This window comes from Strigops habroptila, chromosome 11 (assembly GCF_004027225.2).
Source record: "Strigops habroptila isolate Jane chromosome 11, bStrHab1.2.pri, whole genome shotgun sequence".
Taxonomy (NCBI): Eukaryota; Metazoa; Chordata; class Aves; order Psittaciformes; family Psittacidae; genus Strigops; species Strigops habroptila.
The window spans coordinates 16,768,524-16,791,928 of record NC_046360.1 but is presented as its reverse complement, the minus strand read 5'-3'; the positions used below and the strand labels follow the sequence as shown (position 1 = coordinate 16,791,928).

General features: G+C 44.3%; 1 protein-coding gene across 13 annotated transcripts in view; it reads right to left on the bottom strand.

The window, feature by feature from the left end:
• WNK2 (WNK lysine deficient protein kinase 2) overlaps positions 1-23,405 on the bottom strand; it is a 115,065-nt gene that overhangs the window by 30,755 nt on the left and 60,905 nt on the right. For 8 of the 13 annotated variants that reach the window (XR_003993726.1, XM_030501355.1, XM_030501361.1 and 5 more), the window contains 13 exons: positions 22,328-22,524; positions 19,504-19,656; positions 16,642-16,833; positions 15,051-15,581; positions 12,315-12,623; positions 8,100-8,149; positions 5,405-5,570; positions 5,210-5,326; positions 4,881-5,048; positions 3,987-4,032; positions 2,777-2,893; positions 1,326-2,332; positions 237-309 (listed from right to left, as the gene is read on the bottom strand). Coding sequence is in view for 12 of the 13 variants with exons in the window: in XM_030501355.1 (XP_030357215.1) it covers positions 237-309; positions 1,326-2,332; positions 2,777-2,893; positions 3,987-4,032; positions 4,881-5,048; positions 5,210-5,326; positions 5,405-5,570; positions 8,100-8,149; positions 12,315-12,623; positions 15,051-15,581; positions 16,642-16,833; positions 19,504-19,656; positions 22,328-22,524 (3,126 nt within the window). In the remaining variant the exon portion in view is untranslated. The remainder of the gene's footprint in view (positions 1-236; positions 310-1,325; positions 2,333-2,776; positions 2,894-3,986; positions 4,033-4,880; positions 5,049-5,209; positions 5,327-5,404; positions 5,571-8,099; positions 8,150-12,314; positions 12,624-15,050; positions 15,582-16,641; positions 16,834-19,503; positions 19,657-22,327; positions 22,525-23,405) is intronic. The other 5 variants (XM_030501367.1, XM_030501362.1, XM_030501357.1 and 2 more) reach the window with 4 other exon arrangements.

Genomic DNA, 23,405 nt, shown 5'->3' with positions numbered 1-23,405 from the left:
ACCTCCACCACAGGTAAGTATTACATATTTATGGTTTAAAAGAAATCTGCCTGTGAGGCAGTTCCTTTCTAGGAAACTTGATAGAAGTAAGATGTTCAATATTAGTTGTATCAGAAATAGGATCAGGAACACCTTATGCTGGGCAGTGCTCTGCAGAAGGGTGAGCAGCAAGTGGACACTGGAGAAGAGGACCGTGCGCTAGTACAGATGCTGCTGTTCACTGAAAGGAACATTACCTTTTCTGCTTGCTGACCCACCTCTTCCTTCTGAGGAGCGGGCACCAATGCCGGTGACCTCTGACTTTTCATACTTTTGGTACAAAGAAGAAAGAAAAAGCATGTCAGTCTCATACACATAGCAGAAAGGCGATGCCTTCTCCTCCTCTCTCTGCTCTCACACTATTGTGGACTATTAAACTATTTTATAGTGTCTGTGGAGGTGGCCTTCTAGCTCTTCCTTCAACTCCTCCTGTTTTTTCCTTCCCTTGGAAAGAAACAAAAAAGCAGCGGCAGTGTCACAGAAGGAACTGCAGCCTAAGTCAGTAAAAAACAGGCTACAAAAAAACCCCAACTGAATTATATATCTCTGTTTGGGGTTTTGTTCTGGTTTGCTTTTCCAGCCAAACGGTACCTTCTTCATCTGTATGTCTGTCTTCAGAAATTCTGTCTCTCTCTCTTCTTATTGGCACATATTTTAATAGGACAAATTATTGGAGAGACATAAGACCTTTCACAGAGGGAGAATTTTATCTGCTGTAGAAAGTCATTATAAACAATATGCTCTAAAGAGTGAGTTACTCAAGTGCAGGCATCTTTCCTGTAACATACAGCATTTTTCAAACAGTTGATAAAGTTCATCCAGCTGACACTACACAGAACAGCCTCATCCTTACTAGTGGTGATGTAACTATCTCCAGAAATGCTACTTTTCAGGTAAGATACACACTGATCTAGCAGAAAGCGCTGCAAATCTGTTGAATTTCGTAAACTCAGGATCTTACCTGAAAGAACGTAATACAGGGGCACAATCAAGACACTGAGTAAATAAAAGTTTGGCTTTCACTAATGAGCCAAATTTTATTAATGTAAAATGATGGTAAAAATTTAAGAGAACTTTCACATTGGAAAGCAGCCAACAGACACAATACACCCAGCAGCAGACACGTAACATGTTTAGAAAAGCAAGAAATCTACACATGTCCTACCACAGGACATGTACATAGACATGGTTCTGTGTATACAGACATTGGTTCCGAGCTCTACTCTGGTGCTGCCTCTAACAGCTGGATTTGGTGGTACAAGGGGCAGAGTCACCACTGGACTTACCAGTCCTGGATAGGGAGAGATCTCGGGTGCTATGAGTGGCACCAACGGGGCCTCAGCAGCAGCTGTCACCTCCTGGTTGGTGTCTGCAACACTATGGCCTGGTTCTCTTGAATCCAACACCAACGCGGGAACTTGATCTTCGGGAAAAGGCGGCACGTGAAATTCACTGTCGCCCTGTTCCAAGGGAACAGAGGTGTCTGGAGTCCCTGCTGATGCAGAGGAAGTAGGAACATATTCCTGATAAAGCAAATTGCGCAGCTTCTCATCAAGGCTTTTTATAGTATTGTCGACAAAGTCCACCCTGGGTGGCCCCTCTCCATCGGACTCGGCCGTGCCAGGTGGCTGCTGCTGCAGCAGAGTGACCCCTGCGGCATGCTGCGGGGCTGCGGGCGCTGGCCCCTGTGTCGGGCTCTGGAGCTGAGACCCCACCACAGCGAGAGGATCAGCTGTGGTGGCTGCAGGGAACGCTGGGCTCACAAAGGGGTGCTGCACCGCGCTGGGCTGGCTGGCCTCCGGCAGCGCAGGGACCTGCGCCACGGGCTGCCGCTCCAGAACGATGGCATCTGGGAGTGGGCAGAGCTCCGCTACCTTCGTGGGAGCTGCTGGGACTGCCCTGTGCGGTCCAACGCTGCAACATGCGATCTCCACATCAGGGACACACGTGCCCTCGTCGGGCTGTGGCTGCAGGCGTGGGGCAGCATCAGATGGCTCCTCCAACAAGGCAGCACGGGGGGCAGGAGCACCGGGATGAGCCGGCATCGCTGCTGCCAGCGGAGAATATTCCAGCTGACTGCTGTTGGTGGTTGGCTGCTCTAGGATACTTGGAGTAGATCCTGGTTGCGCTGGAGCTGGAAACTCCACCTGGCTCGGTAAACCGGTGGAAGATGCTGTGACAGGAACTTGTGTCAAAGAGGGAGACGCTCCGACGGGGCTGTCACATATCTGCTGACCAGATAGGACACCAGGTGGATCCATCACCACAGGCTGGTCATCTGGCTGCTCTGAGTCTGAAAAGAATACAGACATCATGGTAACTTTTTAATGAGCCACAGGGAATTAAAGAAAGTTATATGAATGATAACCACATCCAGCTGTAACGCACAAGTGCTTCCCATCAGAAAATAACTGTTATACAAGTCAAATTAGACCTAAAGTTGCAGGTTATGCAAAAATATGTCACTGAAAAGACACTGCTTATTGAAACAGCAGTGACTAGAACTTCAGCTACCTTACAGTGTAAGGCAGGGTTAAAACACTTTCCTGAAACTCAGACAAACATTGCCAGTTGGGTTCAATTCCAGGAACACAAAATGCATGACTGAAGAATATTCACCATTTTCTTCCTCTGACTAAATGAAGGAAAATGACCACAACTAAGTCAGGTGAGAACAAAAGAGAGATGCCACAGCAGCTTCAGAGAAGAAACCATTTTCTGTAATGTTTGTAAATACCTGGCCCTTCCGACTGCTGTGTACTCTGAGGTACCGGTGGGGAAAATTCTGGTGCATCAGTAGTAGGGTTTTCCACAACAGGACATATAATAAACCACCTTTTCCCAGTATGCAAAACTAGAGGTAAAAAGAAAAGAAAAAGTAAACAGAATAGTTCCCATTCATTCCAGGTCATCTATCAAAACCTAGTCTCAATTTCTGTGTTTCGAAACAAAATCAGACTTTCTACAATAGTAGCCAAGATCAATTAACTCCTAATTTGATTCTCATCCCTTCTGGAAGGGAAACAGAGATGCCTCCTGATTCTGCCACATATTTTCAGTTATTTTCAAGTGTTCACACTTTCAGAAGGATAACAGTTACGTGCTGTAGACGTTTTCTCATGATGAAAGATTTGTTAAAGTTCATCCAGTTTAACTTTTCCATGTTGGAAGTTTTCTAGCTAATATTTTCTTCCATATCTTATCTCAAAGCCTGGCATATGTCAATGGCAAACCAGAACTAGCTACACTTTTAAACTTTCATTAGTAGAAATATAAAGGTTATGTTAAAAAAGGTGGACTGAGAAAATTCTATGATGTTTACAGGGAAAAAATAAACCAGATCTTTTGAGCAGATAGTTTGGAGGATTCCCGGTTTCTGGACTTGGAAGTTTTCATTTATCCTTCTGCCCCGTTCAGCATGGAGCAAATAAAGTGCCACATGCAGTAACACGAACTATGGAAACGTTGCTTCCTTCAGCAGTGGTTTCATTTTTCTCACCAGCATGAACTTACAGAGAGAACGAAGGGCCAATTCCCTTCCCATTCCATTTGCCTGTAAAATCCGTAAGATATGACTGTGTAACACCAACGTAGCTGAAAATTTCCGGGTTAGAAACGTCAATTCAATTACCAACACAAACATAAATATTTTAGCTCTCTCTTGCAGACGTAGTCATGGTGGTGAAAAGAGTTTGCTTGCCTGTACCTTCTTGACTTCTTCACCACTGATCACCAGCTCATATAATCCAGGGCTTCCCTAAAGGTCCCCAGATGTGAGATTCACCCAGGACACCCTTGCGATCATCCAGGTTGCTAACAGCAGGGACCACTCTTATACCCATATTTCAGATACATTTCCAACCACCAGTAACTGGTGAGTTTCTTCCTGAATCTAGCAAACTCATCACTACCTTAAAGCTTAAGTTTGTATTCAAAAGCACGCTTACCATTTTGCTGATACACGTGTGTCTTCATCTGAGACTGCCGCTTCTCCTGTGGAAAAAACCAGAAACAAAACAATAGAACTGTCTCTGAACACAGAATCATTAGGGCTGGAAGGGACCTCTGGAGATCATCCAGTCCAACCCCTCTGCCGAGGCAGGGCCACCCAGAGCAGGTTACACAGGAATGCATCCAGGCTGGTTTTGAATGTCTCCAAAGAGGGAGACTCAACAACCCCCTGGGCAGCCTGTGCCAGTGCTCTGCCACCCTCAACATAAAGACTCTAGACTAATCAGGCCTAGCTCCCATAAAGTCTCCTCACAAGAGAGATACTCCAGACCCCTGATCATCCTTGTGGCCTCTGCTGGACCCTCTCCAGCAGCTCCTTGTCTGTCTTGTACTGAGGAGCCCAGCACTGGACATAGTGCTCCAGATGTGGCCTCATCACGGTCGAGTAGAGGGGGAGGAATCACCTCCCTCGACCTGCTGCCACACTCCTCCCAGTGCACCCCAGGATACTCTTGTCTCTCCTGGCTCAAGGGCACACTGTGAGCTCATGGTCACCTTATCTACAATACTCTCAGGTCCTTCTCAGCTGAACTGCTCTCCAGTAGGTCAGCCCCAACCTGTGCTGGTACTTGGGTTCTTCCTCCCCAGGTGCAGTACCTTGCACTTGCCCCTGTTGAACCTCATTAGGTTTCTCTTCACCCAATTCTCCAGCCTATCAATGCAAGAGGAGCATCATTCCAAGAAGCGCTCACATTGTAAGCTTTAATGGAGTAAAAGCATTATTTTTCTAGCTAAGAAACTTTTTTTTTCTTTAACACATGATGTAACAGCAATTTACAGTAACTAGCTCTAAGGAATCAAACTAGAAATCTTTATTTAACATTTCTTACCTCGCTCATTTCTAGTCTATCGGTATCTTGCTGGGGACTCATTCCCTGATCAGAACTCCGTTCTCCTTCTGTATCTTCACTGAACATATCTTCTGCTTTATCAATAATATCTTTCATTTGTTCAATAAATGTCTCTTTTTCACTCTGCAATATGAATTCGTTCTCTACCTATAAGGCCACATCAAAATAAAGAGGAAAACAATAACTTTTCCATTAATGCCCCATTCCAAAACTATCAGAAGGCTTGGACAATAAACACATGAGAACAAGTTGGTTGTAGCAACTTGGTGCATCAAGAGACTGGGGGCAGCCACATCACCAAGTCTTACCATGTAAGTAGCAATTTCCTCTGGTGCATCACCATCCAAATCAAACTTAAAAGTCACCATTTTGTGATTGTGTGTTTCAAGCTGGCACTCCACCATCTTATCCCCCGTGTTACAAACCTGAAGGCAAAGATTAACAAGTTATTTCTAGCAAAGGCAAAAGAATCCTAAAGTCACCCTCAAAGAGGCTGTACTTGCATTTAATATGGTCAGTTTGGGTCTGCTGGACTTCTCCTGGCGTGATCGTGCACGTGTCGATTTCTTATGTTTCTTTGAAGACTTTCCTTCTTGTTTTCCACTTCCTATTGCTCCTTCAAAGCTGTCACTCATCTCTTTACCCGAAGCAACATCTGGACTCATGTAGCTTTGTAAGAGAAAGGAAGAAACCCCCCAAAAAAAAACCACCATCAGCCACGAAGGAGTTATGCATAGTTAACAACAACAACAGAGACTACCCAAAGTGCACATCTGCATACTTTTGGCCTAAACTGAGCCAACTACTGGAATATGATCAGTAAGTGAAGGGAATTACTCCAAGTCAGGCACGTGCCCTGGCTACCACACTGCTAAGGAATGATCTATTAACATTTCTGCCAATACCACAGGAAAAGTCTCATCACTCTTCATAAATCACTACATCCCCCTAATCCCTTCACTTCAGGGATCTGACAATCCTTTTCTGAACTCCACAAGTTCAGAGAAGTTCCTGTTTTTTTAAGGTCCAGTTTTCTCAACTCCTGCCTGTCTGCACCCACAGCAGAAGGTCTAAACAGGGTCAGGCTATGTTTGTTGGAGATGAAAGAAAAGAGAAGTCAGTACAGCATCCTGTAAAAGACTGACTCTCCTCTCTCTGCAGTTCTCAAGGATCAGAAAGAAGGATTTGTGCCCCAATATCCCAGATGACCAGCTAACAACACTGTATTATTTTTAGCAGTCAGAACAGCAGCTCCTAACAATCTGGTTTTAATATGACATGCACAGAAGACGCCAACATGTAAGTAATTTGCTGGAAATTTTCAGAGGTTCATAAAAATCATGTCAGGAAGGAACCCTGTCAGGCCATCTGGCCTATTTTATTACCCCAAGGTATGATCAGCTCTGTCTAAACCAGCCCTCACACAGTTGTGCGTAAACTGATCTTACAAAGCCCCTGTGAGAATTCATCACTTTCCTGGACAATCTATTCCTGTGTTCATTTAGTCAGGCAGGCGTAAAAGAATTGAAGCCTAACCTATGGATCCCTTTCTTAAATTTAAGGCTTTTAGTTCTTGTTTTGTACTAGTTTATTTATTATTATATGTACAGAACAGTTTATTTCTACTCCCTTTGCAGCTACCTTGTACATGTAACTCATGTATTAAGGAAGTGAACAGATTTTGTGCACTGGACATATTCTAGATGACATCCTTCCTGCAATTGCCAGGCATCTGATTCCCATGCGTTACCCTCCAACTGTATAAAAGCACAACCCAGCTCTAGCACAGAGTTACCCATGCACCTGAATCAGGGAGAGCTCCCTCTGAGACTACAAGGTGGGAGCTGACAGAGACTCTCCATGCTGCAGCAGCCAGGAGTCAGATTTTCAAACACAACTCTGGAACAGGCACATTACAATTCAAAAGACGATTGAAAATTTGATGTAGCTTTCAACAATGGACTAGGTAGACAAAGAGAACTCATTTTGTCTAACTTACTTATAACCAGAACTCACCTGTAGTCATGAAAAATTAGATTTCACTTTCCATGCAGTATTTTAAAGCAGCAAATTCTTGGGAAAAAAGGTTCCATTTTAAGGTTGTGGGGTTGCATTGACTTGTGTCAGGTTAACTTTTTTGGTAGAATGAAAACAGTAAGAGAGGGATGTCTTCAAAGTTCATAAACTTAAGTTACCTATCTATTCAGGAAATAGAAAAAGGTCACTAACATCCTTACCCCAAAGCTTCATAATCGATAAGGCTGAAGTTGGTGCTGGCTTTTGCCATAGGCAAGGCACTCAGCTGCTTATGAACACACATTGTCTGTATCTACCTTATCCATATCCCAATCCCAAAAAATCTGGCTTACTGCTGGTGCAAAAGTGGGAGCTGTAGCACGGGAGCAGCAGGTGCCTGGGGAGGGGATTCCTGCCCCATTCAGCCTCTCTCCAGTCCAGCTGCGAGCCTTCCTCTCCAGGGCTCTTCCTCAGCAGTTCCTCTGAACCTTACCGCTTCCTCTTCTGCTTTTGAGTACAGAAACAGGTAGCTGAGGGCTGGCAAAAACTGGAATATGTTTTTGTTTCTGAGGAGGGCTGAGCTGCCTCTTGGGGTCATTGTTACTTCTGTCATTAGCATTACTAAGCTTGAGTGTGACCTCATGTACTGCAAAACCACAGAATGGGCTTTGGCTGCGTGTTCTATCACTTGTAATGAAACCTTTTGAGTGGCTTAACACACAACTCACCGATAAACCATTCCCTTTAACATACCTGGGGAAGATCACCACAGAAGGTGGTACAGACATACCCAGTTTATTCCCAAAGAGGGAATAAATTATATACCAAATTATACTGGAGTAGCATGTTTTTATACAGAGTCAGCAGCATCAAACCCAGGGACTGTACCAGGGACAGTTACCTGAGCAAAAAGGGAAATTACATGCTGAAACGAAAGCTGTCATCCATACATCAAGGCATACATGCAGCACCCAGACTAGAGAATTAAAGGAGTTGGAAGGGCCAAAACAGGTACACAGCACATCTGCAGCTTTCACACTAGATGTGCACCCTTCCATTTTCTCCTGGTCAGCCCCTGCCCAAGGCAAAGGGCAGGCATTTGGTATAGCCTTGGAAAGAGAAAGAGGAAAAACAGTCTCCAGAAAGAAAACATTTCTAATGCCAAAGAGATTATAATGATACCTTTCACAGCTCTGTGACAGAGTTTGAAGTTTGTCCTGTATTGCCTGCTCCTAAAATGTAAGAAAAAGTCATTTAAGTAAATGCATTGTATTGGCAGATGAAAAACACCTTTAAGAAAGGTTTTACTGTTGAGACACCAGTAACTCTAAACCATTCCGTTTAACTTCTTGAAACTTGAAAAGAAGTAAATAACTCATTTTACCCTCCCCACATTACTTCTGTCCAAAGCATCACTGTCTCTTTTAAGACAGTGCCACTAATGTGCTAGTTCCCTTCTGCTGTCTCTAAAGCAGAAGAGGTGGTGAAAGAACTGAAACAGTTCTTGCCACAATGGGAAAACTTGACTGCAAGACCAATGCACATCAGCACATACCTGATTTTATTTTTGAATGAGTATAAACTAATTTGCTTCATTGCTTTGTATATTTTCCTGAAATATGTAATTTATTTTCATTGTATTTGGCTTATTGTGAGCATTTCTGGGGAACTTAAAAATACAAGATGAAAATTCATCATTTAAAAACACTGCCCTCACACCATCTCCTCTTGCTCTCTACACCATAGATATTTTCCCTAAAAGCTTCCCCTTTTCACTGGTTGCAGTGCCAGAACAGACAGTGACAGTGTGACTTTGCATTGGGTAGACCTATTCTCACAGAATCTGTGCTGAGGACGCTACTGGCCCTACTGTGACAAACGTACCAAATATGTACATAGACACACACACCTGTGCATGTATATAGCTGTATGTATACACATACACCCCAAATATATTCATAAATATATATTTTCATATATATTTTTATATATTTACAAACGTATGTCTATAAAATCCTTCTATAGACACACAGCTAGAAACAAGCCCCTTGACTGTCATCACATCTTCATACCAAAGCAGTCGATAGACTGGAGTTAAAAGCTTAACAGTTAACCAGTCAACCCCACTCCTTGCTTATAATACCACACATATGCCATGCCAAGCTTGACGGCAGTTTCGATAAAACTGCAAAATTAATGAACAGTGACAACACAGACATAATGTATCTAAATTTTAGTAATGCACTTGATCGAGTGCCTTACGAAATCTCATCAGCCTGATTAATTCGGATTGGTTTGGATGTGAGTGCTGCCACACATTGAAACAAAGAGAAGAGATAAAAACATTATGGCAGAGTAGCAATAAAATGCAATGTTTCCAATATATACAGATATGAGACTCCTCTTACACCCAAGAAAACCTTAGCAATATATGTTTTAAAATCAGCATAGGGAGCACATTGATCAATTTGACCATCTTATGATACTGGATTGATTTCTTGAGAGAGAGAATGGAGTTAACTTATAAGATGAAATCATAGAATAGTAAGGGTTGGAAAGGACCTTAAGATCATCTAGTTCCAACCCCCCTGCCATGGGCAGGGACACCTTGTACTAAACCATGTGGCCCAAGGCTCTGTCCAACCTGGCCTTGAACACCACCAGGGATGGAGCATCCACAGCCTCCCCAGGCAACCCATTCCAGTGCTTCACCACCCTCACAGTAAAGAACTTCTTCCTTATATCTAATATCTAAACTTCCCCTATTTAAGTTTGAACCCATTACCCCTTGTCCTACCACTACAGTCCCTAAGGAAGAATCCCTCCCCAGCATCCTTGTAGGCCCTCTTCAGATACTGGAATGCTGCTATGAGGTCTCCATGCAGCCTTCTCTTCTCCAGGCTGAACAGCCCCAACTTCCTCAGCCTGTCTCCATACGGGAGGTGCTCCAGCCCTCTTATCATCCTGTGGCCCTCCTCTGGACTCGCTCCAACAGCTCCATGTCCTTTTTATGTTGAGCACACCAGAATTGTACACAGTACTCCAAGTGAGGTCTCACGAGAGCAGAGTAGAGGGGCAGGATCACCTCCTTCGACCTGCTGGTCACGCTTCTTTTGATGCAGCCCAGGATACGGTTGGCTTTCTGGGCTGCAAGCACACACTGAAGCCGGCTCATGTTAAGCTTCTCGTCAACCAACACCCCGAAGTCCTTCTCTGCAGGGCTGCTCTGAATCTCTTCTCTGCCCAACCTGTAGCAGTGCCTGGGATTGCCCCGACCCAGGTGTAGGACCTTACACTTGGCTTGGTTAAACTTCATAAGGCTGGCATCAGCCCACCTCACAAGCATGTCCAGGTCCCTCTGGATGGCATCCCTTCCCTCCAGCGTATCAACCGAACCACACAGCTTGGTGTCGTCGGCAAACTTGCTGAGGGCGCACTCAATCCCACTGTCCGTGTCGCCGACAAAGATGTTGAACAGGACCAGTCCCAACACCGATCCCTGAGGGACACCACTCGTTACAGGTTTCCAACTGGACATCGAGCCATTTACCACAACTCTTTGCGTGCGGCCATCGAGCCAGTTTTTGATCCACCGAGTGGTCCATCCATCAAATTGATGTCTCTCCAATTTAGAGACAAGGATGTCATGTGGGACAGTGTCGAACGCTTTGCACAAGTCCAGGTAGATGACGTCAACTGCTCTGCCCCTGTCCATCAGTTCCGTGGCTCCATGATAGAAGGCCACCAAATTGGTCAGGCAGGATTTCCCCTTAGTGAAGCCATGTTGGCTGTCACCAACCACCTCATTGTTTTTCATGTGCCTTAGCATGCTTTCCAGGAGAAACTGCTCCAAGATTTTGCCAGGCACAGAGGTGAGGCTGGCTGGTCTGTAGTTTCCCGGAATGAAGGTAGTAAAACAGTGGGTAAAAGTTCCTAGAGATATAATAAAGTGACAGGACAGACATGTGCCTCAGTGGGCATGGATTTCTCAGGTAATACAGGACCACTTGTATTCCCCATATCACACTGCACAATAACAACAAGGTTTATTCATATTTCCAGACTCTCTAATGGGATGGACCCTGCATTGAAAGCTGTAGCTTTGACATCAGCATTGAACCTAACATGAGCTGCGCATACAGAAAAAATAGGCAAAGGGATATGACAGCCAGGCATTACTTGGGGATCCTGCAAAGTGAAGCACTACAGATGGGTTCTACCATCCCTGCTATATCTGATCAATAGGATACAGAAACTCACCAGGAAATATCCTGCATCACTGCATGAATATTTATTTGACAAGAATAAGGTTGCTACCAGAAGAATAGGCAAAATGGGGAATTAGAATCTGGTTTTAGGGTTAGCAGCATCGTTACTGAACATCTTTTGGAAGAGGACATAAGCTGTACCTCTGCTGAAATTAGGCTATGCTGTGTAGTCAAGGCATGAAACAAGTGCATGAGACCATGGGTAAAACCAAAGAGATTTCGTCTGAAAAGATGGGAACTGTTGCTTTGGGAAGAAAGGTAGCCCAGAACAGAGAGCCTCAAGAGAAACCATTCTGAAAGCAGAATTGCTGAGGGACATTTCCACTCAGAGCGGAGAACAAATCAGACTTATTTACTGAAATCTAATACGAATGCCAACACCTTTGTTTTGCTTTGCTTATGGGTACTTATTAAAGAGCTGAAGAGAAGGAAATGTTTTGTGACATTTCTGTCAAGACTGAAGATTAAACGACCATGGGAGTGGAAAGAAAAGTGAAAATAGCAGACAGGAGGGGCTGACAGTTTTATAAAGAAACCCGGTAAAAAGTATCTTGCTTTTATGACCACTGAGAATTGGGAATGCCTACGAATATCGGAAGAAACAAAAATCCCAGGGATAGACTAGAATTCAAGCAATACAGGAGGATACAACACTAAATGAAATGGGAATAAAGCTCAAGCTGAGGAGCATGAAGAGCTTTTACATAGTGAAGAATCAGACGATGAAGCAGTTTAAGGAAATGATGGCTGGTTGCACAAGTGCTTGAGACATTTAAAACAAGACTGGACAAAACACGGATGAAACTCCACAGAACAGCTTCTTACTGACCCCCAGCAGTTAAAAGAAAGTAATTTCTACCTCTGCGTTTATGCTCAGCTACAGACAAAGAGGTATTTAGTCCTGCTGCATCATTACTTCAAGGAGACATTCCACAAGGTATGACATGCAGTTCCCACCTTCATCTGAAACAGTCAATTAAGTGCTGACCCAGAGCTGCCAGCATCTGGGACAAGCAGCTCTATGTGATGAGAGGGGATAATCTCCCTTGTGAAATAAGCACATTATTTCACAAAGGAGTAAGTAAGAAGGTTAAGGGTGAGGCTGGTGAGTTACTTCAGAGGAAAGTACCTCTTGAGATGTTTCTGCGAGTGCCGGGCCCACTGAGCAGGGAGCTGGGAGCTGCTGAGCCAGCGGCTGGGAAAGCTCGGGCTGGAGCAGGCCAGAAGGCTGCAGAGGCAGGCAGTGATCTACAGGCACAGGCGGGCTGGCTGCAGCGAGGCTGCCATGGAGCTGTGAAACACCTTCCGGAGCGGCACGGGGCAGCAGCAGCTCGGGCTGCAGCTGCAAAGGCGGTGACATGACTATGGAGGGTTGCACTGGCAGCATGGGCACCTGGGCTCCAGCCTCCAAAGCATACTGAGTGTGCCCAGTCATCTGCTGTAACACAACAGACAGCTGTTAAAACAAACCTCTACTCAGAGTGCTTGTGACTTACATGACCACACACCAAAGCCACTGGAGCTCATGGAGAAAGGGCTGTGATTCTGCAGCGAGACTGTATTTGTGTGGTCTCTGCTTGGACAGGTAACTGCTGAAACTTGCTTTGAAACAACCAAATAAAAATATAAGGATTCTTCTTCTATCATTATGACAATGTGCGTATTGCTCAGGTGCTATTTAGTTTGTAGAAACAAAGCCATGTTGCTAAGAAATTAAAATCCTAGATTATGAATTCATTGTCCTGAATAGTTCGCTCTGCTTTCACTGAGCCACCACAATGGCCATGCTGAGAAAAAGACACTCTAGCCATAATCTAAATTAGTATTTTTTTAAAAACTCTGCTCTCTATGTGAACCCAGTGGCTGGTATGGACCACACAATCAGCTCTTTTTTACTGGATATATACCAGTGTCTTGCAGAACACATTGTTTTCTGTTTAGTTTAAATATTTAAGACACGTGCTAAGCACCAAGGCTCTAGTCCTGCAAACGCTTCCTTGTGCCCAGAGGAAGAAGTTTCATTTATCTCAGTGGATTTCTCCAGTGCATTAAAATAACTTGTGTGCATAAGTGCTTTGTGGGAACTGGACCCATGCGATCAGATGTCAGCCACCTTAGAGACTGTGTTGTTATTCTGCATAACAGTTCTTTTGAGTTGTACATTTAAGAATAGAACATTCTCCTTTTAGGTACACCATGTATTTTTCCAAGGGGACTAAGCTTGTGGGAAGAGTTAAAACGAAAGAAAGGAAAATATGGGAGAAAAAAGGCTTTTTGCTATTAGGTAAAACTCTTGCCTAATTTTTAGCTTTTTGTAGAATCATCGCTTAGAGATTTAGCCTATTTGAAGGACATATATATTTAAAAAAAAATGAAGACTCAGATGAGAGTTCAGATGAGAACTAGGCCACATAGTTTTGTTAGTGCATGCTCTCTGTACGTTCTGGATATGAGCTGGAATTGTGATTCCAGGTTTTAATGTGGATAGAAAGACATGATGTGCTTTGCAACACACAGCAGTTACACAACTGCTTAAGTGGACGTTGGTAGAGCAGCAACTCTGGTGTATAACTAGAATAATTCACAAAATGGTTCCGTGTACAATCCACCTGGGCAAAACTAAACAGGGAGGTGCTAAACCTCAACTGCCACAACAGCACTGCTCTGGAAAGCCTTTATTTACAGAAATACCTCTCCATTAAAAGCATTTGAAGACATAGAACAATATGTTATTGAATATTCCTCTACATTTGCCCATTTTGTTTGTAATAGCTACTTTTTTTTCCGAAAAATATTACTGGGCAATTCCTCCACACATATTTGATAGCTAATGACTGTGTCAGGACAGTTTGGGAACATCAGTTCCCCAGCTTTGGTGTCTGCTGTGCTTGCTGTCCCTGATTCAATTCCCTCTAAAGCCAGTGGAAACACTACAGCTAATGAGCTTAGTGGTAATTGTCTCGGGCTCCATGTTGCCTACAGTGTCACAAACAGTATTTCTGTACCAAACGTACAGCTGAAGTTAAAAATGATGTACTGCTTTGAAGATGCCATGATATGGCAGGTTGAAATGGGATGCTATGGATTTTAATCAATATGTTATGGCAAAGTGAGGTGGTAGAATACAGGTTTTCAGTAATGCTATTATTAACAGATTTAGTGCTCTCTCCTGCTTGGGTCAGACTGCATTTCATGTTGCCATATTGCAGATGCGGCAATAGAAGTATTGACAGACTCTGTCAACAAGTCCTGAACCAGCTCTCTTGTAAATAGAGTTAATATTAGAAGCTCCATTTCATGCTTCATTTCATTTGAGGGAGAAATGGTCTGCAGCTAGAATTCATTCTTGTCTAATAGACCTCTTCCATGCAGGTTTCTGGAGTCATTACCAAATGGCCAATTCCCTTTACTGTTTTAAAGCTGTTCTACATCAAACCTACTCTCTCTCTCCTGCCAGCTCACCCAGGGTTTGCACACAGCAGGCCATGTGCATCATGCACAGACCAGGGTAAAGGCATCAGCAAAGCTGGGTGGCTGCTGCCACAGGAGAACAACAGCTTGTTCTTGTGTCATATTTGAGATGGGAAAAGGAAAGGGGAATTCAGAAAGTGTTCTCACCTGCTCACTTTCCAAAGCCTGTGAGATTATTTCCTGTAGCTCCAATATTCACCTGCCCCTGGGTTAAGACCTCACCTGCTCCACCTTGCTTCACAGCTCTAGCAACCACCTCCAGGACTGAGGTCAAGAAGTTACCAAACCATTCTAACATCAAGGAAGAGACCTCCCCGCTATGAGTATACAGTGTGGGAACCCCGGGATCACCTGCGCTCAGAACCACCCTGTAGCCCCACGCCCAGAGCATTACCTGGTGTCCAGCCCCGGGCACAGGCAGAGGCTGTTCGGAAGGATGGATTATGCTTGGCTGGAGTGACTGAGGTTGCTGCGCCTGGGATACTGCTTGCGTGCCCTGCGTGTGATGGGGAGAGGGCGCTTCGCTCTGAATGATCTGCTGGAAGGTGGCTGGGTACATCTGCTGTTGGGAGAGCTGGGGCACCACGTGGTGCGGTGGCAGCGCTGGCACTCCTGGCGGTGCCACGGCAAGCAGCGGGATCGTAGCAGCTGACATATTTGGCACTATTGTTTGGCAGGGCAAGACCAAAGAAGCCACGGTGGTATGAGGAAGATTGACTGCCTGCATGGGGAGGGCAGGGGAGTTTGGTGCCATAGGCAGAGTGGGGTTCATGGGGAGGCTGGGTAAAATCACAGCTGGAGCAAAATACTGAGAAGGAGCAGGTATGGGGGGCACATTTGCAGCAGGTAAATCAGAGAGGTTTGGAGGAAGGCTGTCAAGTCCTGCCAGAGGAGTAATTGCAGGAATGACAGGAAACTGAGGAATCTGAAAAAAATATAATATCACATAAATTGCAAGTGCTTTCACTGATGGTACAAAGTAGTTTCATTTGCCATACAAGTATGTAAAAATCATCTGTGCCATGATGATAATTATGTCTGTTTGTTAATCACTTCCATTCATTTCCTGAGGTTTATAAACAGTAAAAACTGATTTATGCTTAAATCATTAGTAAAAGAAAAAAAAAAAAATTTGGGGGGAGGGGGTGTGTTTTTACACCTTAGAAGCTTGACACTATTTCTAACGCTAGCTTGAAGCCTTCAAGCAACATAAAAATGAAAGTTGCTTTCCTTTTAACAGCAATGAGAAGGAATTGGACCAGATAAAATGCAAAACTCTTTCATGCAAAATTCAGTAACACAATTTAAAACCCTTTAAAACAGGCTGGCTGCAACCCAGGCAGCACGGAAGGTCCCATAAAAGGGGTTTTGCAATCAAAACCTCCCAGTGATGCCGCAGACCGTAACTACCCTGTCATCATCATGGAAGCAGCTTGTTTCTTCCCTTTGGCACAAGCTGCTTCACATCATAGTGCCTGTCACTAGCAAACACTCTAATAGCACCAACAAACCCTTCCACCAGGCCAAGGAAAGGGTCCATCCTTGCCACTGAAAAAAAGAAACAGGGCTGAGAGCTAGAAAGGGGAGTGGTGGGGAACATGGAACTCGGGAGCTCAGAAAAACTAAAAATTAATGGGCAACTTCTCATGCTCTTAAGCCTGGGATGGGGAAGAGATTATGCCAGAGGGGAGGTGCAAAAAATGGAAGAAAAAAAAAAAAGCTGCAGTTATTGCAATTTTGTAACTGCCATGAACTGGATTCTGTAGGCATGCCATAGCACTGCTCACAGAGGAGATTTCTGCTTCACCAAAGGAAAACAAATAGTAAGGATACATACAGGAATTAGGAAAAAGCTATATTCTTATGGGCTAATTAAATTGGCATGCACTCCAAATAGCCACACAAACCCCACAAATCATGTTAATTATTAGCTGGAAAGCTTTACTGAAACGGATGTATTCACACACGGGTTCCAAAGGTGTTACCTGGGAAGGGGCCACCGGCGGAAGCTGCGGCATGGTTGAAATTTGAAGAGGTTTCAGTGGAGCACTGCTGGCTGCCACCTGAGAGGTCTGGGGCTGATACTGGGGCAGCAGATGGGTTGTAGGCTGGATGGGGCAAACGGGCTGGCTGGCCAGTACCTGCTGCAGGGACGCCTGCTGGGCTATGGGTTGCTGCTGGGAAAGAAAGGAAAAGCAAAAGGTTATAGCCCGTATATTACAAAACAACCAGTGCACTGGACACAGCCACCAGAAGACCAGGTTGGATGGGGCTTGGAGCAACCTGGTCTAGTGGAAGGTGTCCCTGCCCGTGGCGGGGGTTGGAACTGGATGAACTTTAAGGTCCTTCCCAACTCAAACCATTCTTTGATTCTACGACATGGCTCTATATTGCAGTTTCTACCATTCCAGGTTTTGGGAAATCAGGGGCATCTACCCAGCTAAAATGCCAAACTCCACGGAATGGCAGTGCCAATGCAAACAAGTGGCTCAGCGGGAGCTGGCCTGGCACTGATGATGGGACAGAGTAAATCGGTTGGGATGGAGCCCACCTGAGGCACTGGGGATGCTTGCTCATCCCACAGCAAAAGATCTGCACCACGGGACACTCCTGCCAGACCCAATCAGACCTCAGGAGCAGAACAGTCCCACCACAGGATGCTGGGCTGGAGCTAGTAAACCTTGGCAGCACCTAGAGGTAACTCAGCATCCCTGGCTGGGTTAATCTGCAGCTCAGACAGGCTGCCCACAGGTAACTGAGGATTGAGCTGGCACAGGCTGTTCAAGCCACCTTCAACTTGAGAGGACACTATGCTAAGAGCAAGAAAAAATGTGCTCATGGAAATAAGCAGCCTCCTAAAGCCTCCATTTCAAATTCATCTTGTGTTTTACAAAATGCTTGTGAATTGGATGAGGCATAGAGAGCAGAAAGTATCCAAATGAATTATGTGAACTGTGCCCCACTGTAACCTTAACATTATAAATGCACAGATACCCAAATTAGAAACCAAAAAAAAAAAAAAAAATTGAGGAGATGCAACATTGATCCCATGTGTCTGAGCCATTAGTGTGTATTCATACAAGATCAATACATCTCATTCTGTTTGGCAGAGGAATTTTCTCACCCTGATTTCCCATTCTGGCGTTGACCACTTATTTACAAAAGACTGCAGATCTCCACTGCTCACAGCATCACGCCTGGAGACTGCGAGCACCAGACCTACTTCTGCTGCCAAGGCACAGAGGTGCTCTGCGAAGTTCTGCACAGAAACTTTATCATTTTACTTATTTCTGTAATAATAATAATACTGTAAAAAGTCAGTCTTTGATGTGGCTTCCTGGCAAGATTAGGAAACACAGACTAGTTATTAAATCTTGTTACTACCAGGGTTAGAATTATTTCAAGAGACAGCAGTGCTGTGAAGAGAGGGCATGTGAAAGAAACTGAGGAAGTTGAGCAAATATCCTATTCCAAACCAGCACCTACTCATGGGGGAAAATAAACAACAGATTTTGAACCATCAACATAAAGCTCCAGAGGCCACTAGAGAGACCTGTGCAACTGCTGAAGTCCTACATTTGCCTAAATGTAAGATTTTTGGCTGAGAACCATGAGAATACCCCTACCCATCAGACAAAAACCCGACGGGATAAAACTTCACATAAGCATATGTTTTACAAGACCAAATTACATTGTCTTCTGCAGAAGAATAGGTATAAAAGGCAACCTGTAAGATAAATGTTGCTAACTAAAAAGGTCTGGAGAGATATGACACACACTGGCCACAAAGTACACAAACTCCCCAGCCCTGTCAACAGCTTCTACTGAAGGAAGCCAAACTTTTGGTAGAATCACAAAAAATGAGCCACAATTACTGGGTCGTACAGGTCTGTGGCTGCATTCCTCTCAGGCTCAGCCCATCTCCATGCAAGGAGGCGACCACAACCTGCCTGGAGAGAGGTGTTTCTTTAAGGAACACAGGTTTGGGGGGGAATTCAATAATTCCAGCTGCACAAAGAATTACTACCTGGAGACAATACAGAGAGGTACAGACTTTTCTGTAGCCTTCCAATACCTGAAGGGGGCCTAGAAGGGGGCCTGAGAGGGACTCTTCATCAGGGACTGTAGTAACAAGGCAAGACGGAATGGGTTCAAACTTAAGCAGGGCAGATTGGGATGAGCTCTGAGGCAGAAGCTCTTCCCTGGGAGGGTGCTGAGGCACTGGCACAGGGTGCCCAGAGAAGCTGTGGCTGCCCCATCCCTGGCAGTGTTCAAGGCCAGGTTGGACACAGGGGCTTGGAGCAACCTGCACTAGTGGAAGGTGTCCCTGCCTGTGGCAGGGGCTTGGAACTGGATGAGCTCTAAGGTCCCTTTCATACCAAACCAGTCTGTGATTCTAAGATAAAGCTACTGGCTGGATGCCTATACTGAACTACATCTCTATTTGCACAACTCCAAAAGCAGCATTGCTGAGGATTCAAAGTCAATTGACACCAGGCAACAGAGTCTCTTTCTAACCTTTTACAAAGGAGGTGCCAAATAATGCTGCAAAATTAATAAAAGTTTTCAAGCCAGGCTTCAAGCCTGTTAAGCCACAATGGAAAAGAAGCCTTAAACTTCATCAAAATGTTCTAAGGTATCACACAATTGTTCTCAAGCCTGTTACTCTTCCATCCCCTAAACCCAATGCCCTCTGCCCCATCCCTAAGTCTCTCAAGTGGCAGTTTCATGGTCTCTAACGCCTCAAACGTGCTACAGGTATGGGTCAAAGCAGGGCAGAGTAAGGCAAGGGGCAGGGTAACGCAAGGGACAGGGAAGTCACTTTTCAGCAGCAGCCAAGCCCTCACCTGCTGGCCAGCCAGCACCGGCTGCGGCTGCCCCAGTGGCAGGGAGGCGACGGTGGTGGGCTGGACCACGGGGAACGGCATCGCTGGCTCTGGGTAGGGCTGTGGCCGCTGGGACACCACGGCGGGTGCAGCCGGCACTGCAGGGACGCCAGGCTGCAGGAGGGAGAGCACTGCTTTAGAGAGGAGCAACCCATGTGTTAGGAGCCTCTATGGCTACGTATCAAGGATATAATCACAAAGAACTGGCCTATTCGGTAATTCATCCAAAACAGAGTGGGGGGAAATGATGAAAAATTATCTGCAAGGAAAGTTAGTTAATCTAAGAAAAGGTGGCAAAAAGTCAGCAAATTCCAAATAAGACAACCAAAGTGCATTGCATTTCTTCTAGAAGCAAGTCTGCAGACCAGTAAAACCACTCAAAGCACATACACAGTGACTGACAATATACCAACAGCAACAAGCTATCAACTGCGTGAAACAAAAATCTTCACCAAGACTTTTGTAACTTCATAAAGAATCTTTATCTTCCCCAAAAGCAGGCAATTTACTTGAAATGGATGACAAGAAAATGAACGGAGAAATAAGAAACAAATTAAAACCACAGAAGTGAAAATAAAACAACAACAAAAATTCAGATAAGGTTTGTAACAACAGCAGCTCTCTCAAACTCTGGCTCAAGCAAAGTAGATGAATTAAAAATAAACAGTATGTCAGACTGAGGCTCATAAGCCTAAACAACACTACTACAGCTCCAGTGACGTGCTTGTTATCTTGGTAAATAATCTTTCTTGGAAAATGGAAGGTTCTGAGGCACGCTTCTACTTCCTCTGCTTGTTGAGATTTTCAAACCTGGGAACTTTTTACCGAAGTTATTACAGGACTAAAAACCACATGGAAACACCATCAGAGAATAAAAAGCTATGAGAGATATTTTGCTTGTGAATAAAGTTTTTTATCTTTCCAAACCCCCAAACACAACAAAGGTAACGCATTTAGGTTTAAATGACTGAAACCTATCAACGGAAAGAATGAGTCTGCTCTGAGCGTGCTACACAGCTCAATTTAATTAAAAAAAAAAAAAAAAAAAAGAAAAAAATACTGCTCAAGATGTACCTTTTGAGTATTATATTTAGAGTTGTTAAGCTGGGCCTCCAAGTGAACAAGAACTGAGGAAGGATGTGTCCCAGGAGGTGTATGCACATAGGAAATTTGCTTTCCACAGTGGAGGGAGCTGCTACAGATACCAAGGATGATATTTTTTCCTTCAGGTCAACATGTCATGTTTCAATGCATTCATGAAATATACTTCATAATTTCTTGCAGGCATTTTGGAAAATACAAGGTAAAACCAGGGGAAATCAGGCACTTGCCAAGTATTAGGGTAAATCTGGATGAAGCAGGACAAAGTCATCGATCTTTGATTTTATTTTTATTTCTCCTAAGTCAAGTAGGATGAAACAAAGAAACAAACAGATGAACCTCCCATGTTATCACTGTCACTTTTACCAGGCAGGTTGTTCCCGTTGCTTGGGGTAGCTGCAGCCACCTGCTCACTCTCAGCCAGCAGTGTTTTGCCAGCACACACTTTACAACAGGGCTGGGACTGCCCAGGCATGTCGGTTTCTCCACCATAGGAGCATGCTGAAGGCAGAATGTTCTCTGCAACTCTTGTAGATCTCATGGGAGAAGAACTGATCTTTTGGTTAATTATGTATTGTAAAGACTCATGGAACAGAGACAGGTCTAAGCTTCTGCCATGTGGTGTCTCAACCTCTCACCCCTTGAGACACTGAGTTTTGTGGGAGTTGGCTACCTGGGGAATGAGAACTTTCAACAGCCATCAAGGCTTCTGACATATTATGATCTTGGTCAGACTGAAATAAGCAGGCTAGGCATATCTGATGAGATTGTTGAGGAAATACTAGCTGCACAGGGTTTGCAGAGGTCCCCCCAGGGCCACCAGGGGCAATATGCCTGCCTCTTCTCTGGTCTGCAGATGTGTTTTCCACTCCTGGTTCTTGGGGAAGGAATGTTGTGTTTGGAGTCGAAACCATGCTGGGGTTGCTGTGTGGTGAAAAGCAGCTGCCTGTCACGTGTGATGAGTGTAGGCTGGAACTGGAACATGGTGGTGCGCCAGCTTCTGAAGTGAAGCACAACACTCATTGTGCCTCTCACTGGAAGCACCTGAAGATTAATGTTCACTCACATGTGTTTATTCTTGCACCAGTAGTTCCATTAATTGCTTTTGGTCAAGGTCATGACAGCAAAAAACCAGGAGCAAGTGTGAATGTCTGACTACTACAAAATCAGTGCCTGATTTTGGAGCCTCAGTAATAGACATACATCATTGACTCTGTGCAAGATTAAATCCAAACCCAGAGCCCAGGCAGTGACTGGATGTGTGACCTTTGTCATCAAGAAGAAACATCAGACCCAAGAGGTTCTTGTGCAAATGAAGGAACAATAATGTATGGCTATACTGACAGTGAACCAAAAAAAAATACCACTCACAGAACAGTTCCCAACTACATGCACGAGTTTAAAAGCAGGGGACAAAGGATGGATAAGAAGCTTTTTTACTCCAATTATGACAGCTGCTGGTGAAGCATTTCTTCAGAATGGCAAATAGAGCCACGCACCACCTACTAAGCGCACATTGCAGACCAACTAGAACGGTATTACTGAGCAAGTCCTCATCAATAGAGCCAAGTGAGGGATATATAAAGCAAGCCCTGGAATCCATACGTACTGAAATCAAGAGTTATAAACGAGCCACTCAGTCTGATCTAGAACACAAATTGATTTGTAAAAGCTTCAGACTTACTCCTGAGGGTTGCTGGTAGTGCCCCAGCTGCTGAAGGCCGTGGGGCACAGGCTGGCTCTCACTCAGAGGTGGGCTGTACACCCGCTGGATAGCAGGAGGTACCGGATCAGGCAGGGATGAGTAGATGACACTTTGCTGGCTGCTTTGGGAGTCCGAGTAAACAGTGGACCCCTGGCCACTGTCGAATGTGCTGTCAGCTGCAAGAACAATATTCTTCATTAAAAGCTCAACAATTCCAAATGTTCAAGTAATGATTTTAGAGCAAGGTCAACACTGGTTTACGTCATTAGCATTTTTACTACCCCAGCCTTTTCCATTAAGTAAATTAATTATACAACACAAATGTAATTTTCTACAAAAGGCACATACTGCTTCTCCTAAGCCAAAACCCATCCCCATGGATTTCTGTGCATGATGATATTTTAGGCACATTGATATTTCCTTTAAAGGGCATAAGGTTGACATTAAGAATTGCAGACATTTATACATTTTGTAGGAGGAAAGGAAAGCAAACCCCGATTGTAGAGTTCCTAGCAGATCATGGAGTCTTTCAGTGCTAGACCTCCCAGGGATGCACTCACTTTAACACCTTTTTTTTATTAGTAGCACTGAAAATTAGAAAATTCTTTATACTGTATGACTTATGAGTTCAGCAAATCAAACCCTAATTGAGTGTATAGCAATGTCTCAAGATAAAGAACAGGGAACAAAATAATTTGCAGGTTAGCAGCACCATTCAGAGCTCAGTTGGAGTTTCTCCTGCAGTGTTTGCCTAGCTAACCTGCAGAATTGCACAGCTACAGGTACTTTTGCCCAATGTAAATAAAACCATACCACTGAGTATTACTGATTTTAAAATGCATTTGGAAGCCTGTGAAGTACAGGTGCCCAGTTCTTTTTGAGCATAAGCTACTGTTTTCTTTATTTGAGAAATGAAATGAGAAAAATCAAGACTGTAGATGGAAGTATCCAGAAGACACTTGTTACAAGAAGAAGCTTGTAACAGAGATTTAAAATTCAGAACTGAAAGGAAACTGTAACACAAGTACAAAAGAATTGCTTAAATTACAGTTAAGTT